The 24,870-nt window shown below is 40.0% G+C and overlaps 1 protein-coding gene across 1 annotated transcript in view; it reads left to right on the top strand.

The window, feature by feature from the left end:
- Positions 1-24,870, top strand: part of LOC127659863 (neural-cadherin-like) — a 422,183-nt gene that overhangs the window by 202,294 nt on the left and 195,019 nt on the right. The window contains exons 9-14 of the mRNA XM_052149856.1: positions 5,503-5,671; positions 6,617-6,787; positions 8,375-8,547; positions 12,176-12,343; positions 14,811-15,060; positions 23,590-23,717. Coding sequence (XP_052005816.1) covers positions 5,503-5,671; positions 6,617-6,787; positions 8,375-8,547; positions 12,176-12,343; positions 14,811-15,060; positions 23,590-23,717 — 1,059 coding nt within the window. The remainder of the gene's footprint in view (positions 1-5,502; positions 5,672-6,616; positions 6,788-8,374; positions 8,548-12,175; positions 12,344-14,810; positions 15,061-23,589; positions 23,718-24,870) is intronic.

Here is a 24,870-nt window from a genome sequence, read left to right as displayed (position 1 = left end):
GTTTTTACCCAGTCCTCTCCTATTTTCTCAAGATATATTATTAGCAGGGCAACCTGTGCTGTTTCTTAGTCATCTGAAGACTGATTGAATTAAATGTTACTGTATCACTATTGGTCTACTTGCTTCCTGATGTATGATGTAAATATGGTTTGAGTGCAGTGCTGGAGATGTTTAGAGGGTCTTAATCTCCCCAGGCATCACATTGAGCCTGGTTGTGGGTCGAGGTTTAGTACTTAAAAACTTATCTTCAGGTCGATGGAAAAACATTTTTTTTTTTTCTCTTGGCAGAATGTAAAGAAAATTAGCATCTAAGGAGAGGCAGGTCTTACTCAGCTGAAAGACTTCAGAGACACCTCTCTCAATGAAATAAATACAGTTATTAAGCATTTACACCACAGCTCAGCTTCAGACATTTTTACCCTTTTTTAAACTTTTGCACTCCCTCTATTCTTTGCTCACTTTCTATTTTGCCTTTCGTGTCTTGCTAAATCTTATTTTCACCTACTTCTCATCTATTATTCTCTCTCTCTTCCTCTTTCCTGCCATTCTAGCTTCCTCTGTTAAAATTCCTCTGTTCCTTTATGTGAGAAAGGGAGTTTTTTACTAAGCAGTGAATTTAGCAGTTTTAATTTCTTTAGAATACGCCCACCTGAACCTCCCTCCCATTCCTCCATCATGACTGTGTTCTAGAATATCAAACCATTCCTGTCGACTTAAGAATGTCAGTGGTCATGGAACTCATTTGAAAAGTTCTTACTTGATGGCCCAGGGCATGTGTGTTTTAATGATAGGTTTCTGGAGCTTCGTGAGATGGACTCGTAAGGGTTACGGCTTGATGTTTGCGCCTCTGACCATATGGGATTTCATGCGGCAAATCAGTGCCTACAATCTGTGCGCAGTTTTGATGCTCACATGCGAGATAAATTAAAGCCACGTGAGGAAACCGGTAGAACTCGTGTGCACGTTTTAAATCCTTGCATGCATTATTGACACTCAGGCACGGTAGTTCATTGCTGTGCGAGGAAACAGGTAGAACCCACTCATTTTACACCCTTGTTCGCACAAAATCTCCTGTGCATGCAATACAACCTCTCGTGTGCTAGGAAACATCTGCCGTGCGAGCCTTTGCTCGTGTGAACATCTTTTAATTCCGTTAGTCGTGGGGTGGGCTCTTAGTCTTTTCTGTGTAACCTCAATTTTAATTGGTTATTCCCCTTTCCCCTAAATTAGTTGTGATTGGCTTACTTTTACTATCTAGAACCATAACAAACTCACCTGTTCTTCGTGAGAGACATGGCTTCATCAAGGGACCCTTTGCACGTGAGTCATTATTACTTTTTTTGTTGCTATTTATTTTAATTTTTTTCATTTAATAGGGTGGATTTCATACTATATAATGTTAATCTTTGCCAGACACTTTAAAATCAGTAAGTTTACAAACAGTTTACTAGCTAGCTATTGCATTCTTGTGATGTTTGGTAGAACTACATAGAACTATTTATATTTTATAAATCGTTGTACTCCAGTAATAAGTAAGTGGCAAAATCGAGACGTGTGTAGAGAACATAGACTGCTGGTTATTTAACATTTTATTTTAACATTATTATTTTTGTGTTATCATCTGCATGATCCAGTCATAAAACACCAAATATCTTCCAAAAATATTCAAAAGAGATGGTGTAAGTGTCTTGGAATAAAGCTCTGGCATCTTTATCTAGCATCATGGCATACTGTGAGAAGAACACAGACCTTGGAATAATGTATTTTACATGTTGTTTTCAACATGTTATTTTCATGGGTAAAACTGTAAGATTAAAAGATTTTTTGGTGCTGTATACTACAGCTATTAATTACAGTTTAGGCACAATTCAGGCCTAAAAGCATAGCTGTGGGTAGGTAGACGTGTAGGTAGGAATCCTTGTACAAGGGATGGTAAGCATATAAAACACAATCAACCATGCATAACAAAAAGAAAATGCTTTCTCTAAAATGTGTATATTGCATGCTTTTTTATATGTACAAGTAATTGACTTTTTATGTAATGTGACATACAATATGCAAATTAAAGGTAGTTGTCACGATTCCCTTGTTGTCTGCCCTGGGTTTCACTTGTCTCTGTCCAAAACTACACTTCCCATGATCTCCGGCCCTCATCACTGCCATCCCTGTGTCATTGTGCTCACCTGATTGTAGTTTGTCATCATCATGTCTCCACGTCTGCCTTCATCTGCAAGCGTAACAGAACGATAGACCGCAAATGGATCTAGCGGTGCAACGTGCAAACTTCCAGCTGCTCAGCCTGAAGCAAGAGGACCGTCCATTGGAAGACCACATCCGTGACTTCATCAAACTGGCGAATATCTCGGACTTCCCGGACTCATCCCTGGTGGTATTCTTCAGGGGCAATTTACATGTTTCGCTCAAGGAGCGGTTGCCACCGGCGACGCGCGGCTGGACGCTACGGGACTACATAGAGCCGACTTTATTGGTCTGTGGTTCACCGTTCACCGTGGGCGTCGCTGAGGAGGATCCTATCTCTCCTCCCTCAATGGTGACTCTCCAGTCGTCCATGGAACTTCCTGTCATGCCAGCCCCATCTGTCAGCGAGCTTACCCCCACGCCAGTCACTTCCCTTGAGCCAGTGCGGTCAACCTTGTCCGCCCGGAGGAGGAAGAGAAGATGGGCTTCCGCCTCCTAGCCCATGCCAGCCCCGGTCTGCGAGCCAGAGCCCACGCCTGCCCCGGTCTGCGAGCCAGAGCCCACACCAGCCCCGGTCTGCGAGCCAGAGCCCACGCCAGCCCCGGTCTGCGAGCCAGAGCCCACGCCAGCCCCGGTCTGCGAGCCAGAGCCCACGCCTGCCCCGGTCTGCAAGCCAGAGTCCACGCCTGCCCTGGTCTGCGAGCCAGAGCCCACGCCAGCCACGGTCTGCGAGCCAGAGCCCACGCCTGCCCCGGTCTGCCTTCCAGCGTCGCCAGTCTCACCTGCCCGGAGGAAGAGGAGAAGGGGAAAGTCCTCAGCTATCCGACCTTCACCTCCCGCAGCTCCGTCCCCAGAACCCGCCGCGGCTCGGCCCTCAGTGTCAAGCGGACCCAAGCTCCCGCATACCACGGCTAACCAGCCAGAGCCTGAAGCTTCAAACGTCAATGAGCCAGTGCCAGAAGCCTCAAACGTCAGTGAGCCAGCTCCTGTAGCCTCGACCGTCCCTGAGCCAGCGCCTGTAGCCTCGACCGTCCCTGAGCCAGCGCCTGTAGCCTCGACCGTCCCTGAGCCAGCGCCTGTAGCCTCGACCGTCCCTAAGCCAGCGCCTGTAGCCTCGACCGTCTTTGTATGTTTATCCTTTTTGTTAAACTCCTCGTATGTTTTCCGTGTTTTTTGGTTTATTTCCCCATTGCGGGTGTTTCCTTTGTTTTGGTTTTGTCTGGTTAAGTTTTCTCCGTGTCAATAAAGTTACACTGCGTTTAGATCCTGTCTCCACGTCTGCTTTCATCTGCAAGCGTAACAGTAGTCCCCTAATAGCAACTTTTAAATTAGTGTTTTAAAGTCACCAATGTAGACACAGACACTTTGCAACATCCTGTTAATAAGGCTATGATTTATTTTCCTGGCCTCACAATTTTCAATTAATTATAAAGTGTTTTACAGCTGCAATGACAAAATTCAGATTATATAGTATATATAAACACAGGGCAGTTCTTTAAATTCTAATGTATATAGTAACATCACAAGAATTCAACAGCTAGCTAGTAACCTACCTGTTTTTAAAGTGTCTTCCAAAGATACACAGTACTTGGCATACATTAAATAAGCCCTGTTATTAGCAACAAATAATTTAATAATGACTAACATGCAGAGGGTCCCTTGATGAAGCCATGTCTCTCACAAAGCACATGGGAGTGTATGTTTCTTTGTAGTAACAGGGAGCCAAATACAACTGACTTCTGGAAAAAGATAATAACAAATGATATTTAAGGTAACAAACAAAACTGCAAGAGCCTGCCCCATGACTGACAAAATTAAAAGGTGTTTGTGAACAAAGGCAGACGAATGACCTTACTCCACATGCACGAATGGTTGCATTGCATGGGCAAGGGATTTCATGTGCACGAGGGTTTAAACGAGCATGCATGTTCTTCCCGTTTCCTCGCATGGCTTTAAGCTATCGCGCATGCGAGCATCAATAATGCACACAGATTATTGCCATTGAATTGCCATCATAGCTGCGGGCCATGTATTAACCAGAAGCAGGGTGAAAAGGACCATCACAGAGAGAACCAGGTCCAATGTTATTTTTGTGTCAGAAGTGGCTGTCAAAGGAAAGGCTTGTGGACCAATTCTGGAATTCTCACCATGCGTTTTAAATGGACTACTTACTGCATTTGTTTCCCCTGTTCAAGATGGGGAAACTAATGATGAAGGGGAAGTAGAGTTTTCTTTATTTTAATGATTAAGCATGTACACACAAACACACGGATGAGGATGAAGAAAGTGTGTGGGTGGAGGAGCAGGGCTAAATTATCCAGGCTTATTCCAGAGATGTCTCCACAGATTCAGTGAGATGGAATTGAATCAAGGCTGCTTCAATTATAAAACAGAGATGAATCTCAAATGAACCAAACAGATAAGAATTAAGTTGCCTCCTCTCCCATTCTTGATACCTTCCCTTGTTTTCTCTGTTTTTGAGTTTTTCAACTTTCCTGTACTCTTGGTACTGTAGTAGTTTGCTTTCTCTACTGTTATCAGTACCTATTATTTGGTAAAATCATTAGAACAGTTAGTTAAATTGGATACATTCAGTTCACATGGCCATGAATAGTTTCTGGCTATACCATATACTAACTCTTAAACCTTTACAACATAGTTTCAAACCAATAATTTGTACAATGGAAGAAGCAAAAACTTTTTCTCCTGGACAAGTTAAGTACCCTAGGCAAACGAATCCTGCAGTGTCATTTTAAAAAAGTCTGTTGAGGAAAATAAATAAACAAATAAATAATCAGTGTCTCATCCAAACAACAATCATTGACTTATCAATAATTTCAGGGATTTGCACGAAGAGAAGACATTTTGCAGAACAAAAACATCAGTGCATTTCAACATTATTTGAATGCAAACTAAATCCTGCAAACAAATGCCTGTTCGCCCACCCAATATAAATTTGCCTTTAATATAAAGGCTTGGCAATCACTGCTTATATCATTACCTATCTTGTGTATGATTTTTTGTTGCTTTGTTCCAGTGGTAAAACTTTGTGGTAAAAAAATGTGGGTTTGTAAGCCAAACGTTAATGGTTCAAACACTTGAAGGAATGATTCACCATAGAGGCCTTGAGAAACAACACTTGACCCTTTAGAGCAAGTTGGCCCAGGCAGACAGTCTGTGTAATAAGTGCACTTTACGTCACTTTGCATTGGACATTTTCTATCCTTTTTCCCTATCCTTATTTATCCTTTGACATCAAGTTTTTATCTGGTACATTTTGTTCTTTCTTTATCTCTTTTTCAGTGCCTTGAGTATAAGGAAAGGGCCTCAGTTCTGGAAAATAAGCCACCAGGAACATTTGTACTGCAGGTTCATGCAGACGATGCTGATGAAGGCGCAAATGGAAAAGTATCATATGGCTTCATGCATAAAGACAGCACTGTTCCTGCATTTAGCATTGATCCAGAAACAGGTACTACCATATAAATGCACTTACACTCAATGAGGTCATTCAACGATCAATTCACACCCATTGTACTGTACTGAGAGTATGAGAGTAGCTGCTTCTATTGACATTCCTCTCAATATAATAAAAAATCATTTAGATATGTTTGAAAAGACTGGAGCATTGTTTAAGTAGAACATTTCAAACTTTGTTAAGGATACCTGATTAACTTTTTTTCTTTAAAAGAAAAATCATATTAAGCACTCTATAATCACTTCAGCCCACTGCTGACTCTCTCTCTCTCTCTCTCTCTCTCTCTCTCTCTCTCTCTCGCTCTGCTCTCTCTCTCTCTCTCTCTCTTTGGCTGCCGCTTGCTATGGAATTCAAGCCTTGAAGTATTTTGATGAATTCAAACTTGAGTTTAATTCATTTTAATCATAGCCTTTCAGAACGTGCCAACTCTCAAATGGAGAGAATAGACAGCATTTAAATATGTTTTCTCAAGCCCCCATTTTTAAGAAATGGAATGCTTTATGAAATGTAACTGTTCATTGGACATCAATCAGCGTGTCTTTTATTCAGGAGAATAAAGAGAGAAGATAGGAGTGGATTGCAGTGGAAGAAAACATAAGGAGTGTTTGCAATGACAAATTCAAAAGGAGAAGCTATTTTTAGTGATGTGAACTCATGAAGGAAGGAATATTTACCATCATCCCACATTTATGATGTCTGTCTAAATAGCATCGTACTTGACTTAAAAAATATCTATTACACATTCTCAATATAAAAAAAAGGTTAAATACAGATGTAGCAAAAACATATTTTTCTGTAGTATTGTGAATATTAGAGCTGTGTTTGTGGAGAAGGAGATGTGAAAAAAAAAAACTGGTCAGTTTAATATCTCTCTCATTCAGCTGTTGTTTAATTATCGCTCCATACAAAATCTCCATGGTAACAAAAGTGCCATTACAGGTGTTATCGTGACTGCAACGATGTTTGATCGAGAGAGGCAGAGAGAGTATGCTGTAACAGTGACGGCCACGGACCAAGCGGCGGATCCCCTCATAGGCATCTGCCAACTCAACATAATGATCCTTGATGAGAATGACAACAGCCCCAAATTTGAGAACCTGCGATATGAATGTCAGCAATTTAAACACCTAAATGCACACTTACAGTATTCTTTATAATTTATTTTACAATCTAAATATTTGCACTGTTGAAAAGATCAACATAGATTTGCATTAATTGCCATGCTATTCCAAGCTGGTATATGCTGGTTTATTGATGTGGTCTAGCTTGTGGCTAACTCAGCAATGCTTTCCACTAGTTTTCTGATTAAGCTGGTTAACAAGAAAAGTTTTGCTGGTTAGCATCCCATCCTGAGGACTAGAATCCAAAACACAACATATGCTGCTGACCAGCTATTCTGAAATCTGGTATTTCCTCATATACTATGTCTAGCACTACATAACAGAAGTGTATGGGCAGTTGACGTGAAATATTTCAGAGTAGTTTACCTGTCTGTTTATATTTTATCTTAGGCCACGCCCACACTAATACATTTTTGGGTAAAAAAAGACATTGATTTTGCTTGAATTACACCTCTCATCCACACTGTAACAGTGTTTTCCTTCACCTTAAAGGGAGAGACTTGAAAGAGCACTCCAGTACCGCAGACTGTGGAAAACTGGCATTAAAAAATTTTAAACTGAGAATATATCAGTGACTGTGAAACAATTTAAAAAGTTTTTTTTTTTTCTTTTTTTTTTTTTTTTACCATGGGGCTGCAAGGGCATGCTAGGGGGTCTGCACAACATTTCTGTGAAAATAATTTGTAATTTTATTTGTATTTTTTATTTATCACGTAAAAAAAAATAATACAATCAAAATATATAGAGAGAGGGAGAACATTTAAATGTTTTACTCTTTTATTCTACTTTCTAAAGACTGATCTGAGATCATGATTAATCATACATATTTTATTTATTTATTATTTATTACACCACTGTCAACTTTAGCTTGCTTACTGGGGTTGCATGGCAATATTCTCTTTACATTATAAATACAATGCATTTACAGTAGATTTGAATTTAATTAAAAACATTTGTTGTCAAATTTGTGAACTTTAATAGTGGTTTGGGAAAAGATCATACAGTCTTTATACAAACTTAAAGTAAAAAATTTAAATAATAAAATCCATTAAAAGGACCATCATATTTTAATCATTTATTTGGCTTTAGAACAACAGCAATATATATTAATATCATGCTTACTAACTCTTTTATTTAATACATGAAAATATATAGCTGCCTGTAAATTTTAAGGAAGTCTGTTGCAAGTGGAACATCATATTTGGGGGCCCTTGGCATAAAAAATGTAAAAAACCTGTCATGGGCTACATGGAATTTTTCATACCACAGTGAAAGCAAAAAGTCATTAAAAATGGTTAGAAGTTACAGGACCTAAGATATATACATTAACTTATACATTTTTATAAATGTAACCTAAAATCTTCATGTTGAAAAAAAAAAAATGTATTTCGTAATTAATTTCTGCTTTGCTGGTTCAGATTTATCATAGTCTCCAGGAGAGACTTCCAAGATATGATCAGTAGAGAGAGACAGTTATCTAAAACAATCAAAGAAAGACCTTCTTCTGATTGTGAACCAGCAGAACAGTGTTTCCAGTACATTTAAATATAAATAATTTGAGTCTAACTCCAAACAGATTTCTTGCGAGAGGACACCATGATTGGTACCAGTTTCCTGCGAGTGGCTGCACATGATGATGATTACAGCACCAATGCAGCCATCACTTACTCCATGTCTGAGGAACAGCCCGAGTACCTGCGAGTGAATCCACTCACAGGCTGGATCTACGTTAACCAACCAATCTCGCAGGTCAGTCCAGCTCTGGGGAGGGGGTAGTTGGTTTACAAGAAAAAAAATTTAGGTTACAAACTGGTAATTACAAGGGTATAGTGCTATAAAAGTGGTTTATGAGGACATTTCTTGTGCACCATAATTCAAATTGCTTAAAAAACATTCTAAACTATGTTTTCTTTTTTGAAAATTAAAAAATGAAGAAAGGTTTTTGTGAGGGTTAGGTTTAGAGGATAGAATCTATAGTTTGTAAAGTATTAAAATAATTATGTTTATAGAGAGTTCTAAGGATAGCCACACCAACACTGTGGCGTGTGTGTGTGTGTGTGTGTGTGTGTGTGTGTGTGTGTGTGTGTGTGTGTGTGTGTGTGTGTGTGTGTGTGTGTGTGTGTGTGTGTGTGTGTGTGAGAGAGAGAGAGAGAGAAAGTCTACAGTTTAAGTTTAAGACTTGACCTTTCTTAGGAATTCTGTTCAGCAAAGTTATTCATCATTAAACAGGCATAAAGGAAAGGAGTTTGAGGTGTGGTGAAAGATCTAAAATTGTGCTTGCCTTGAGATTAATAGTGTATAGTTCTTGTGTTTGATGTTTTTAAGCTGCTACAGTGTTATATAGCAAGTCTACATGTTTTTATTTTTTTATTTTTCCACAGCACAGCTTGGATAATTGATTGGGTGGTAAAAATGTATTTTACTGATACTGTGTTTTTATTTTTTTTGTACATTTGATGACTGAAATATCAATACATAGAACTGTAACACAAAAGACTTGTTTAAAAATGAATAGCAATTATTGATGTGTTGTGTTTGGGTGAGTGTATGAATGCATACATGTGTGTACGAGGAGGTGTTTAGGTTTGCAATCCATTGATATTGGGCCAGCTTTGACAAGCAACCTTTGTAAAACTGTTGCTATGGCTACCAAGGTCTTGTGTCAGCTGGTGTATATTGTGAGGTTTTGTGTGTCTGAGTGTAAGAGTGTGTGTGTATACGTCCTCTGTGTGATTACAGAGGGCAGAGAGCTGTCATTTCACATCATTCTACATGCAGAAGAATCAGATTGAGCTATATTTCCAAGTATGCTTACACATACAAGGAATTTGTCTTGGTGACAGAAGCTTCCAGAGCACAAACAATACAACAAGACAGATATACAGTATACTGGAGTCAAACCTGAATGACTCCACTGCTGCCACAGTGCTGTTCAGAATTGTGAGTGTGGGCAATGTTGGGGTTCCTCCTAAAGTCCACTATCATCTCCACTGTTTTGAGCTTGTTCAGCTCCAGGTTGTTTTGACTGCACCAGACAGCCAGCTGTTCAACCTCCTTTCTATATGCAGATTCTTTGTCATCCTGGATGAGGCTGATGACAGTAGCATCATCTGCAAACTTCAGAAGCTTGAACTTGGTGGTTCAGTCATTTGTGTAGATGGAAAAGAGTAGTGGGGAGAGCACACATTTATGCATTTGGCAGACACTTTTATCCAAAGCAACTTACAGTGCACTTATTACAGGGACAATCCCCCCGGAGCAACCTGGAGTTAAGGGCCTTGCTCAAGGGCCCAACAGTGGCATCTTGGTGGTGCTGGGGCTTGAACCCCCGACCTTCTGGTCAGTAACCCTGAGCCTCAACCACTGAGCCACCACTGCCTCACAATCAAACAGTCCAGCACTGGTGCCTCAGCACACATCCCTGGGGCACCAGTGCAGATCATACAGGTGATGGAAGTGAATTTCCCCAGTCTCACTATCTGCTGTCTATCTGTCAGAAAGCTGGTGATCCACTGAAAGATAGAAGTTGGAACAGAGAGTTGGTTTAAATTAGTCTGGATAATATCAAGTATGATGATGTTAAAAGCCAAACTGAAGTGCACAAAAAGTATCCTTGCATATGTCCCTGGTCTGTCCAGATGTTGCATGATATGATGCAATCCCATGTTGACTGCATCATCCACAGATCTGTTTGCTCGATAAGCAAATTGAAGGGGATCCAGAAAGGGTCCAGTGATGTCCTTCAGGTGGGCCAATACCCGGCACACCACCTCTTTGTAAATCTTAAGTGCAGGTTGAGGAGCAGGAGGGGGAGGAGGGAGGTTGCAGAAGGTGTTGATGTTTGTGTGAGGTGAAGGTCAGAGCAGGAGTGGGGTGTGAGACTGGGCTTTTCAAATCTACAGTAAAACACATTCAAGTCATCAGCCAGTTGTTGATTCCCTACAGCGTTGGGGGATGGTGTCTTGTAGTTAGTAATGTCTTTCAGGCCTCTCCACACAGATGCAGGGTTGTTATCTGAAAACTCTTACTTCTCAGAGTAGCTTCTTGTAGCCACTCTTTTGTCAGTGTGTTTCTGGCCTTATTGTACAAGCTTTTATCCCCACTTCTGTAAGCATCCTCTTTGGCCTGACAAAGCTGCCTGAGTTTTGTTAACCATGGTTTGTCATTGTTGAATGTTAAATAAGTCCTAACAGGAATACATCCTCACAGAAACTGATATATGATGTCACAGTATCTGTGTGCTTGTCCAGATTGGTGTCTGCAGCTTCAAAACACTCTATCCAGTGCAATCAATGCAGGCTTGTAGTTCCAGCTCTGCTCTGCAAATTCTATTTTGATTCAAATCTAATCTAAAGTGTGAACATATGCAATACTCCCTGTTATACAGTGTAGGCTGCTGTGTACACAGACAGCATCAGTTATTCTGTTGATTTGCACTGGCTTCTGCTGTAAACTGACAACAAAGATAGTGATTGAGAATAGAACAGCATGGATATACAGAAGTTTTCACATTTCTCTAATACATAAACCCCATGATTCATATAGATTCACTTGATGCAATTAATTAAAAGGTCATTTTAATTATAATTATTATGGTTTGGCATTATTATAATTAAAGTGAGTCGAGTTAAAAGCATATATAAGCTTCTATGTATCCCTTAAACTCAAGACATGTAGATCCTTGGAAATGTTCCTTAACTGCTAAAAACAAGACTTAACTAACTTCGTAACGTGAAAAAAAAAATACATTTATATAAAAATAGATGCCAAAATGTTTCACTACCTGCTAATATTTTTGACCACTTGACTAAGTGCTTACTCAATCTGACTTTTTTAAAACCATGACCGATTATTATAACTTATGTTTTATCAGTATTTAACTGAAGAAAATTACTTGCCGTCAAATTTTTTATATCTGATATAAATGCTTGAAAAACTTACATTAGTCAGATCATTGGAATTTAACAACAAATACAACTGCAGGTCATCTGCATAGCAATGTAAATTAATGTTGTATTTTCAAATCACAGAACAGAGCGTTAACATGTATAAAGGAAAAAAATGGCCCTTACAGTGATCCTTGCAGAACACCACAATATATTGTTGAAGAAGAGGACATCTCCTCTCCAACAAACACTACAAATGGTATATTTTCGATAAATAGGCAACCAGTCTAAAGCCACCCCACATAGTCCCACCCTTCTCTTCAATGTATAACTTTAAACTAAATGGCAATCTGTATTAAATTCTGCAGTTATATCAAGCGCCACTAAAATTAAGCTCTCTCCAGCATCCTCTGCCATCAATAAGTAATTTACACAAAACTTACACAAAAAAGGATCTTGCAGGATCTTTAAAAGTGTTTGTTTGATTCCAGAGGACCTATATAACCAGGCAGATCATTGCTACAGATGGAGGCAATCGGAGCAGTTCAGTTGAGCTGGCAGTCACCATCACCAATGTGAAAAATCAGCCACCACAGTGGGAGAAGGACAGATATGAGGTTGTTATCCCTGAAAACACTGTCAGAGACACTCCAGTTGTGGTATGTACTTAACATAACTTTAAAGAGTGTGTGACGTACAAGAGCTGTACAAATGTGTCAATTATATGGTTTCTCTGCAGGTCTGATTTTACTTAAATTTGTGTCAACTTATTGGCAATTGAGTAAAAGTACTGTTATAGTGTACTGATATTTACATATTTAACATAATATGCAATTTAATATTTAAACTTAACATAAAATATGTACTGTAAATACAAAAAAAGTTTGAAATTTTTACTGTTTGACATTTTATGCACAGTTGCTATTTTGACATTACTTGGACAATATGTATTTTTTGCAAAATAATGGCATATGATTATTATTAATTGGATTTTATGTGGAAACTTTGTGAACTGTGAAGTGGAAAATGTAGCTGTTAAGCTATTAAGGCTAAACACTACTAATTTCATATTGTTGCATCTGCTACTGATCTTTGTGGCTACTGAGCTTTGTGACTGAATAATTTAACTTGTTAAACTAATGTTTTTGATCAAAGTATGGTGACATACTGGACTTACTAATAATTGCTGTATATAAATAAAAGATGTTTTAGCTTTATTTCGTGCTTTTTGTTAAAGTTTTTTCATGAATAGTATCGTGGCCTTTACAAAGTCACCGTAGGGATTATTAGTGTCCTTTGTTGAATTAGGATCCTACTTAACGCATTTCTTATTATGCAACAATCAATCAATTAGTTATGTTATGTCTTATCAAGAAGAAAGAGAGATTGTTGACCCACAATCTGGCCATAACTCACCATTAACACCTAACCTAAATTCTTATTTTTTTTGAGCCAACCTATTTTTGTAGTACAATTGGTAAGTAAGAGTTGTCTTCTCATAGGAGACATATTAAACTAACTTAAAGCCACACCTTCTAGAAAGTTTATTGAACTTGCCCCACAACTAATTTAAGTGAGGTGTTTTCAACAAAGTGTTAACTTCTCCTCATTTTGACTTTTTTTCCTAAAATATTTTTACTTAAATCATGTAATACTATGAATTACATTTGTTAAACCTTGACTTTATTATAGATAAAGGCCTATTATTAGATTATTCTCAAAATATTAGGACTTTAGTTCCATAATGTTATGACTTTTTTTTTCAACCTATGCTAAATATACTGTTGAAAAAGGGACAGATATCAAAAGGCTCAACAAACATAAACCTTCTGATAACTGATTTATTACTTTGGTCTTTGAGGCACACCTTTAAGACACACCATTAATGACATTGTCTTTCATATGGGTATTTAAGGATTGTTATGATGGATGTGACTAAGTATTGTTGTGGTTAGTGCCATCTCTGTGAAAAATCTCTCTCAAAGACTTGGGAGTTTTTGATTTCAGAAGAATAGACTTTATTATCAGACCATAAAGCCGAGTTGCGTGCAGAACAACTGAAGCATCTCTGGGTTTTTGTTCACTTAAATGCATGTCCTCTAACAAGGTGGGGCTAATACATTCCAAATGTGTCACCATTAACAGATGAAAAGCACTGAAAGCATTAATTTGCTGAATTTTCTGGAATATTATTATTTCCATTAAATGCCATTATTAATGCAGATGAAACATTTTATGAAGAGCAGCATGAATATTCATGGCAACAGGAAGTAAAAACAAAAACACAGATAGGAGGCAGCCTGATCTCACATATAAATCAGTATATGCGTGCCAAATTTTCTTTTGCCGAAATCAGTATACGTTGACCACATTTTAAAACTATTTGAGAGGATGCCAGAAGCCAGTTGTAAATTGAATTATTTTCAGCTGAACCGGGTAAAACAATGAATATAAATGCTTATTTTATTTAATCTACCCACTAACCAAAACGCAAATCGAAACCTAACCATTAGCAGTGACAAAATGCAATGTTAGGGATAAAAATGCAACCTCCTTATCATGCTCGTGATTGTTTATACAAATGTGATTACTTCCTCATTTGAATGAGGATTGAACTGTGGTATCCCATGCAACTGACATAACATGCTAACAGTCATGCCATGATGGAAAGTAATAGTTGTTGAGCCTTTCCAAATATATCCAATGGGAGATATTTGGAAAGGGTATGTTAGTTTGTCGGCATGCTGTTGCCAATCCTAGGGTACTAGAACTTTCGGAAACAGCGTGCCAAATTCCTGTGTACACATGTTCAATGAGGAGGGGTGAAGATAGTACTTGATGATGCCATTCTAATTAGTATTGTGTGTAAATTATGATAAAGGAGTAATACAGCAAATTTAATTAATTTGAAATGGAGGTTTCCTTACAATTTTCCCATTGGATGAACAGAGAGGTTCACAACTGTTTTGTCTAAAGACATAGGCTAAATGTTACTAGAATATACAGAGACAGACCAGTGAAAAGTTTTGTTGAGTTTGACATTGCTGATTAACCAGCTGTGTCTATACACTGCATTACACATGGTGATTGTAATTAATGAATTAAACTAATATTTCCTCCTTCCAGACTATCAAGGCCACATCCCCACTGGGTGACCCGAGGGTGACTTATAACTTGGAGGATGGATTGGTTCCAGAAAGCAACATGCCTGTTCGTTTCTACCTTACCCCAAACCGTGAAGATGGCTCCGCATCTATACTTGTTGCAGAACCCCTGGACTATGAGACCACCCGCAACTTCATACTTAGGGTTCGAGCTCAGAATGTGGCTCCTGTACCTTTAGCGGCCTTCACCACTGTTTACATTAACATCACTGGTAAAATGTCTTTTTTAGTCACAGCAGGAACAAATTTAGGGTTTGTCAAGAGGCATACAGTATGTTAGATTTGGTAATTGATAGTATATCGTAGTATAGTGCTGTTTGAAGCTGTCTTTACAAACCATTGACATATATGTTAACATTTATATTTATTGTGTTTGTTAACATTGTTTATTGGTTTTTATATTAGTGCATTAGTTCAACAGTGAAATTAGTCTGTAACAAAACATAACACTTACTGTAAAAAATTATTACCAAAATAATAAAAAAAAAAAAAAATATATATATATATATATATATATATATATATATATATATATATATATATATATATATATAGTTATAAATAGGAGTGCACCGATCGATTGGCCACCGATTGAAATTGGCCGATATTCATCTTAAATCTGTGAACGGCGATCGGCCGATCGTGCCTAGAATCAGGGCTGATTTTTTTCAGCAATCAGGCAATCACACATACCCTGCTATTTTAGTGAGTGCTTTCTTAGCCATTGAAGCATGACAGAGTGGCCTTAGGAGTGTGAGTTGTTGGCAATTCTAAGCATTCACAAATTTTAACTTTGAGACTTGATGTAATTCACTTGAATAAGCTGTTCTCTTATCAAAAGCTGCACTGATTCAGCGCTTTGGGGACATCTTTTAGGAGTGACCAGCTGTGAATATGTGTGTAACACATCTTATAGCCTCTATATAAGAATTTATAGCCTCTGTTGGTGACATCATCAGAATGCGCAGGTAGCAGGCCTATAAATAGATGTGCCACAGGTGCATCATCAGGTATTTTGTCTTCAGACAAATCTGTGATGTGTTGTGCTTCTCAAGCCTCTCAAACTCTGTATTTTCCTCATTTAGGTGTTAGATTTGTCAGGCAGTGTGCAGAAACATTTTTCTTCTTTCTTCTATCACTTAATAGACAAAAGAGAAAATGAGTGATAAACAAAGCAAACGGTGTGTGTGTTTCTCTGTTTACACCATATGGCTGAATCAGACACGCACCAGTTTTTTTTTTTTTGTGGAAAGAGCATGCTGTTAATTGCATTAGAGTGAGGCAGGTGTGAGCATTATGAGCTGCTCATAGTAAAGAAGCTGCGCACTTGTCTCTCTTATTTTCAAGAGCCAGCCCCTACTCATAAAGCGGTTGAGGAATTGCTTGAGGTAGTTACTTGTGCAGTGGCAAGACTACAGTTAGACTTGCAGCATGAACAAGAGACCCCCAAACAATAAAAATTAGAGGATAGATTTCTGTCTGGTGGCCGGGGAGAGGGAGTCAGTCGCTCCCCTTCTTTTTTTCTTATACTTCCCGTGTCTTTGTGCCCTCAACGTCGACATATTCGACTATCGTGGGTGCTAAGGCTCGGGGGTATATGATGATGCCATGGGTAAAAGAGACGCTCTCGGGCTATCTCTCGCCTGGTACGGCATCATCATTAAAAGGACCAACTCTCCCACAAAGCCGTGTAGGACCACCTCAATGCTTGTGGGGAAGGCTTATCAAGTTGCAGGTCAGGCTGGTGCCGCTCTACAAACCATGGCTGTGTTACAAGAGTACCAGGCTGGATCTATTGAAGGACCTGAGTGTGGGGAGTACTATTGATGAGGAAGCATTTTCAGAGCTTCGTCGAGTTACAGATTTATCTCTCCGTGCGACCAAGCAAACGGCTCGCGCTATCGGCTGTTCAATGGCTGCTTTGGTCAGCACCGAGAGGCATCTGCGGCTAAATCTCTTGGGTATTAAGTATAAGGACAGAGGGTTCCTCCTAAATGACCCAATTTCACCTTCTGGCCTGTTCTGTGACTCTATGAATACAGTCATTACCAGGTTTCGGGAGGTAAAAAGAAACAGGGAAGCCTTTGTGCAATTCCTTCCGCACCGCACTCAGAGGGAGAAGCTGTCGGCCAACCAGATTCCCCCCAATCCTTCTAGATGGGAGGTCCAAAAGTAGAGTGTGGCGAGTCGCGCTCCCCCTCGCAAAGAGTGGGGATCGGCTCACCACCATCAGCAGCCTCCAAAGCAAGACCTCAGGACCTTTATTTCTAAAAAGAGAAAGTCCTGATGGTCTTGCACCCAGCCTTGTGCCCCCCCTCAGGACAGACCACAAAACATCTGCCGGCACCTTCCCGACACCCCCACGGAACCTCCAGTGTTTCGGGAGCTAGAGGTTTCCAGCTAAATATTGGGTGTTTCGTTGCTTCTTGTTGTCACCCAGGATACGGAACATCTGACATTCCCTCAACGGGAAGTATCAAAATTAGTACCCATTTCAGAGAACCTGGCATCTTGGAAGCTGCCGCCGAGTTTTTATACGTGGGTCCTAAAGACAGTAGAAAATGCTAAAGAATTATATTCGTTTCCATCCTTAGCATTTCAATGGCGTGGTTCCCACTACCGTGAAACCGGAAAAAACACTTTTACTGTCACAAGAGCTGCAATATCCTCTGGTCAGTGGGGCCATAGAACATGTTCCCAAGAAGGACGAGGGATTGCGTCCGATCTTAGATCTTCGAGGCTTGAACTGTTTGGTCAAGGAACTCAAGTTCAAGATCATTCAAGATGGTCGTGTCACACATCACGATTGGTTAGTCATAATCGATCTCATAGACACATTTTCATTTTGCCCCAACACAGGAAGTTCCTGAGGTTCGCTTTTGGGGGCAAAGCTTTCCAGTATCGGGTTCTTCCTTTTGGCCTAGCCTTATCACCTCGCACATTCACAAAGTGCATGGATGTAGTACTGTTATGTAATTTTGAATTACATAGACGACTGGCTGATTCTAACACAGTCACAAGAACTGGCATTACAACACAGGAATATTGTCTTAGCTCACCTGGTTGCTTCGGTGTTGAAAGTCAATGCCAAAAAAAGCATTTTCTCCTACCCAGAGAACGACGTACCTAGGGATCATATTGAATTCGGTCATGATGAAGGCACAGCTATCTCCCGCTAGAATCGAGACCATTCAGTAAACCCTGAGCAAAGTCAGGATAGGCCAAATCTTTTTTACTTAAGTCTCATGGTGTCTGCGTCCTCTGTGATTCCTGTGGGCCATCTGCATATGAGACTGTTTCAGTTGTGGCTCAAAGCCAGGGGATTTCACCCAAGGGCCAACCCCCAAAGGTAGATAATGGTTACGTGCTGCAAGCTACTTACCCTCCTCGAGTAGCTTTGGGTCCCATTCTAGGTGCGTCTTGCCATTACAGATTGCTATCGACGGACGCCTCCCTGTCGGGCTGGGGAGCAGTCTTAAGTAGTCATCCAGCTCAAAGGGAATGGGAGGCCCATCAGCTCGATTGGCACATCAACTGTGTCAAAGTTGATGGCTGTATTTCTGGCCCTGAAATACTTCCTCCAGCATTTGAGAGGCTGCCATTTCCTGGTGTGAGTGGACAACACAGCGGCAGTCTCTTACATAAACCATCAAGGAGGTCTATGGTCACGCCAGTTAAACAGATTCTCCTTTGGTCCCAGAGCTCCTGTCACTCAGATCAGTATATAACCCTGGATTCCTGAATTTGGGAGCAGACTTATTGTCCAGACAAATAATTCAGATGGGAGAATGAAAACTCCACCCCGAGGTAGTGAAACAAATCTATCTAAGATTTTACGAAGCAGAAGTAGACCTCATCGCCTCCTAATAGACAGCGCAATGTTAGGTGTACTTCTCTCCGAGTCATCCAGCCCCCCTAGGTCTGGACACAATGGCACATACATGGCCCAAAATTTGCCTGTATGCATTTCTCTGCTCCCGGCAGTTCTAGCAAGAGTTTGTCAACAAAAGTATTGCCTCCTACTGATGGCGGCACGTAGGCCGAACAGAGTATGGTTCTCAGAGATAATAGCTCTCCTTGACAGTCCGCCTTGGGCGATACTGGTAAGGAGGGACCTCCTGCCTCAAGCGCAGGGGACAATATTTCATCCCTGGCCTGAATTGTGGAACCTTCATGTTTGGCCCCTGAAGGGTACCAACTTAGGTATGCTGGGTTTTCACCTGACGTTATTGAGACCATTCTGAGTGCTAGGGCTCCTTCTACTAGAACAACTTATGCCAATACATAGGGTGTCTTTGAAAGGGGGTGTACTGCACATAATGCAGATCTGTTTAACTGCCAGATTGTGGCAGACTGCCAGATTGCACAGAATGTGTGCAGTCCATGCTCTTCAAGCCTACACCCACCGCACTAGCTAGTGGCATAATTCAGGGCAACTATTCATCTGCCATGTTGGCCGTAACAAGGATGGCCACCACAAAACAGACAACATCACACTGGGTGAGGGATGCTATTGCCATGGTCTATGAGGCGTGCAGTCAAACTTCACCAGCAGGCATCAGGGCATCAGCATGTGTGTGATGTGGTAGACCAGTCCTCTCCGCATACATTCATAAGATTTTTTCGTTTGGATGTTCATGCCACTCCGGGCTCTTACGTCCTTTAGTCAACATCACAAGCTCATGTCTGTGACCTCTCGTGCTTTTGTGAGCACACACAACACAACTGTAATTGGTTCAGACACCCACAGTGTGGCGGCGTGAGTATTCTCATTCGCAAAGTGCTGAATCAGCGTAGTATTCAGTGCAGCTTTTGATAAGGGAACATCTCGGGTTACTTTGCTGTAACCCTTGCTCCCTGAAAAAGCGAGACGAGATGCTGCGCTTCATTTCCGCACTGAGGATGTCCCAGGACTGCTCTTCAGACAAAAGACCTGATTATGCACCTGTGGCACATCTATTTATAGCCCCTGCTACTGGCACATTCTGAAGATGTCACCAACAGAGGCTATACATTTTAGTCAATTTTATTGACGTGTTGCACACATATTCACAGCTGGTCAATCCTAAAAGACGTTCCCAAAGTGCTGAATCAGTGTAGCATCTTGTTCCGCTTTTTCAGGGAACAAGGGTTACTGCAAAGTAACCCAAGACGTTTGGTTTTTAAAAATATGTAAGAATTACACTTGTATGAATATTAAGTTGTCCATTAATTTATTCTGACTCATTGCATAGTGAGCAGGAAAAGGATAAAAAGGCTGCTAATGGGTATAAAAACAAATTAAGTAACAAGTAAAAATGCAAATACAAATCTAAGTACACGTGATGTAACTCGAGGTGTGACAATCAGACGTTGTGTGGAGTGATAGATTCTGTTTGAGCGATCATGAGCACTTTTAGCTTTACTCCCTTTAACATGAGCACTCTCTGGGTCAACTGTCAATCAAACATGCGGCTCTCCAGGTGCTCTTAATATCTAATTATCAGTCACTCATCCCAGTGGTATTCTGTGAAGATCCCAATTTAAATCAGATTAATGTTGGTCACAATAACAGTAATAACAGATGTAACAGTTTAACCTTCAATAACAGCACCACATCGTCACGCATTTGCTTAATAATTAGTGATTCGTGTTACAACAAGATGCCAAAGACTGTAATCAAATCATAGATATTAATGATTTCTCACTTGAGCAGTAATTTCTAATGTTCATTTCTTTAACATTAGTTAATACATTAGGTATCATGAACAAACAATGAACAATATATGTTTACAGAATTTATTAATCATAATAAAAATACAATTGTTTTTTGTTAGTTCATGTTAGTTCATAGTGCATTAAATAATATGACCTTTGATTTAAAAAATAGATTAGCATATGTTGTAACTAGCATTAAGTTCATTAGTTTGTGTTAAGTACAGTAATGTTGTAAAATAATGTTAACAAATGGAACCTTTTTGTAAAGTGTTACCGTCATTTTATTAGTGGGGCATAAACATATAACTGCAGCGTATAACTTGCAAAAGTGTGGCAAAGGGCACTTTAAGAAAAAACATCTCTCTCTTGGTGTAATCCCAGGCTGACTCAGTGATTTCGAAATCCGGGATTTCAGAGGGCCATACCATCTGTTGCAAGACCCCTTGTTCTACTTATATTCTATTGTCAAAAGGAATGTTTGGAAATCTAAAATTGTCTATTGACACACTACAGCAAACAATATAAAATAACAATCTTTAAGACAAATGTTTTTGTGAAACATCTAATGTGCCTGAGACTTTTTCATAGTACTGAATACTGTATATGTGTAACAGTATAATGACGGGCAAGGAGGTCGGCTGAACTGTAAACATAAGTTTAATGTCAAAATTTAAGCCTAAAACAACATTAAACAAACACAAACACAGACACACATGCAATGCGGAAATGTGCATCTCTCTCTGTCTCTCTCTCTCTCTCAAACTGGTGCCTCCGGCTCCCCTATATCTCATTCTCCTGCTAATCAGCTGATTCAGCACCGGCCGTGCACCATCACGGCCAGGGCACGCCCTCTTCCTCATCACAACTTCCTCCCATCTCTGGAAGGGAGATGATGCCCTTCCAGCCGTTCTGTCAGCCGGTGATCCACTCCACCTCCTGTGAACCTGAGAGACATGGGGAGGTGTGGGGAGAGGGAAAGAGTGAGCGGAGACACACAAGAGAGAGAGAGTGAGAGAGAGAGAGAGAGAATAACTTGCTTGCTGGCTCCCGGACACTCTGCCGCCCTGTCTTCAACTGCTCCTCCGCCCTCTGGCGGATTCCAACTTGCTGCTTGCTGCTGGTGGAAGGCAGCAAGTCATCCAGCTCCTGGCAGATGGAACCACTCTTTGCCTTCTTCGGCAGACGGCAGTAATTCCTCCGGCTCTCGGCAGAGACCCCTCCGTCCCCAGGCAGACAGCCTGCTCCCCTGGCGGATGGCAGCGGTGAGGACTCCGTAACAGCGCATCCCTCCTCCCTGTCAGGTTTCGGCACCACTATAACAGTTAAAGGACAGGCAAGGAGGAGGCGGGAACTGGCTGAACAATAAACATAATTTTAATGTCAAAACTCGTACTTAAAATAACATGAAACAAACACAGACACACGTGCAATGCGGCCGCATGCGTCTCTTTATCTCTCTCAAACTGGCGCCTATGGCTCCCCTTTGTCTCGCTCTCTCCCTGATCAGCTGATTTAGCGCCTGCTGTGCACCATCATGGTCCGGCCACGCCTTCCTTCTCGTCACTGTATGCATAAGTCAGTTTACATTTTTAGTTGACACTTCGTTAATTCTAATCAATGTGATTTACATGGAAGTGCTTTTACATCTAAAGTTTTAATCCACTTCATGTTTTAAATCCAGTTCAAACCCATATACTTGTTAAATTCCTTTTTAATCCATTCACACTCTTCAAGTCTGATCAATCCAGAATGCATTCTAAAGTTTGGTAGCCACAACTATCTAATACCCTTTATTTTATCCCACCCTTTCTGTTCCCTTCTACTTAAGTATTCCTCAGCACCCATCCCTTACGCTGCAGGAGGTCTCTCCACCTCCCTCTGTAATTTACAGAGTTTGCCTCGCAGTGTTAATCTGGCTCTCTTCATGCATGAATCCCTTGCTGTCCCTCAGTTATGGCTGCTCCATAACACTGATCTAGTAGCTACAGTTACTTCCAAGATATATGTTAATGCATTAGGATTTGTAGTAGGAAGCTGGTATCAGATCAGGAGCAGAGGTGCTTTAGACTCAAAAGTACATCTTACCCTTGGAAGAAATGTTATCTAAACTGTTACATCTTCCTGGAAAGCATTTTACCATTCATGGGTGCTCCACATAAACCACAGACAAATCATTAATCTTTTCTCTTCTACCAAATTATTTACACCATACATTCTTTCTCCAGTTAAGAGTACAGCCTGTGTCACATTCAGGGGACAGATACAGAGAGGAATCGAGAGATAGAGGCAGAGAGAAATGAGGGAGGGTTGGAGGGAGGAAGTCATAATGGATTTGGCATTGCTGTTTAATTCATGGTTTACGTCTTTGGCTGATAGAAATTTGAAACCTCAGTGAAGTAAAAAGTGCATCAGATGGTGATTAGTGTCTGGAATCAGTGAACCCATTAAAGATCGTACCCTTAATTCCAATGTCCTCATGTCCCTTCTATTGCTGAGAACAGCATATTTAAGGAGAGTAATCATGATTAATTTCCTCCAGCACACAGCTTAGATAAGACATACTGTCAGAGTTATGATAAATCTGATTTTTTATTTGTATTTTCTGATGAAAAAGAAGAGTTTTAATTGCACTCAAACTACCAAGGTTGTTTCTGTGTCTTCATAGTCTGGTGGATGCATCTCCATATTTTATATGAGAGGTCAAACTATTTTATTAAGGCTGGAAACAATATGCAGATATAGATTTTTTAAGAGTAGCAGCTTGTTAAAACTGTGACTACAACTGTTTTATGGAACCAAGGCCACATTATTCAGTTTCTCTTAATGACAGAGAGCCTGATTTTATTTCAGTGTGCAACAGACTATTACATATTCTTTGATACACATTCTCAACCAAAAAATAAATACAGAATTATGATGATAATGATGATGAACATATTTTATCATGTCTCTCACGTTCTATAAAGGATATTCCACAAATATTCAGCTATTAAATAGTAATGCAGCCTCTAAAATGTTACAGTGAGGAATGTCTCCTTTTTCAGATGTCAATGACAATGTTCCGTTCTTCACCTCCTCTATATATGAGGCATCAGTGACAGAAGGGGCGATGATTGGCACTGTAGTTCTCCAGGTTTCAGCTAATGATCTTGACCTGGGTCTGAATGGGAAGGTATGTAATGGCATATATCAATTGAATCAGCTATTCACTCACTCAGCCTCCATCTGTGGATAAGTCTGTAGACAATTTGTCTCCTTGCAGGCATTATTCTCAGACTATTGAAAGATCTATAAAATTCAAAGAGCGTCCGTCATACAGCCACACTTTTATCTAGGATGAACAGAATAATCTTTAAATCTAAAAACTCACTATGCAATCTAAAACTGACATTTATTCTGTAAAATGTATTTTCAGCATTTTTTAATAGGAAGGCAAATAGGTTTCTAAATGTCCTAGATTTCATTATTGTGTTAACATAAAATTCTGTACTGCACACATTATATTGTCAACATTTATAAAAAAAAATTCACAAACTCATTTAATAGGATTACTTGAAGAATGGTGCGTGGAACCTAGCGCACAAGGCTGTGATGAGATATTTCTGTATCTTTGCAAGCACACTATTTTTGGCTGGTTAATTGCTTGTTTGCATAGTGGGGCTTTTCAACAGTCCTCTAAACACAATAATGCAATACCAATTTGTTTTAATGAGTATCATTTGATGGTGTAAATGCTAATATTATTATTTTCTCTTCCACCATCTCCACCAGCCAAGCACCTTTGTGCCAGATGGGGATTGTTTTATTAACCTGATCCTTGCAATAATTGTATTATGCCATTTATATTTAATTCAGCTATATTATTTGTGTTCTCTGCTTTAATGCAGCCGGCAGGGCATCATTTAATACTCACACAATGCTGATTTAGTGCGGCCATTCAGAGCATCTGAGCATCCATCCATCTGTCTGAGAATTGTTTGTGGTGCTTATTGAAACAGCAGTTGGTACCTCTTCATCCATTCAACCTCTTTTGGTTGTCTAGATTAGATGCATTATTCTTAACCTGAATGGCCTTGATTTTTCCTTTACCTGCTTTGAAAGTGCCAATGTGCGTGTTTTGGACATTAGTGGCAGAACACACAACAGGAGGTCTCGGCTATATATATATAAGTAATATCACACGAGCAAGAGTGCGATATGGCCCTACATCACCACTGCTGTGATTCGGTGCTGCCTCATGTCGTGGGTAATTACAGCCATGCTGATGTAGGGCCATGCAGCACGATTGCGAGTGTGATATCGCTTATAAACAATCGTTCAACGAA

Source organism: Xyrauchen texanus, chromosome 1 (assembly GCF_025860055.1).
Source record: "Xyrauchen texanus isolate HMW12.3.18 chromosome 1, RBS_HiC_50CHRs, whole genome shotgun sequence".
NCBI classification, from domain to species: domain Eukaryota; kingdom Metazoa; phylum Chordata; class Actinopteri; order Cypriniformes; family Catostomidae; genus Xyrauchen; species Xyrauchen texanus.
The sequence above is the reverse complement of the archived record's forward strand: the minus strand, read 5'-3'. Positions and strand labels throughout refer to the sequence as shown.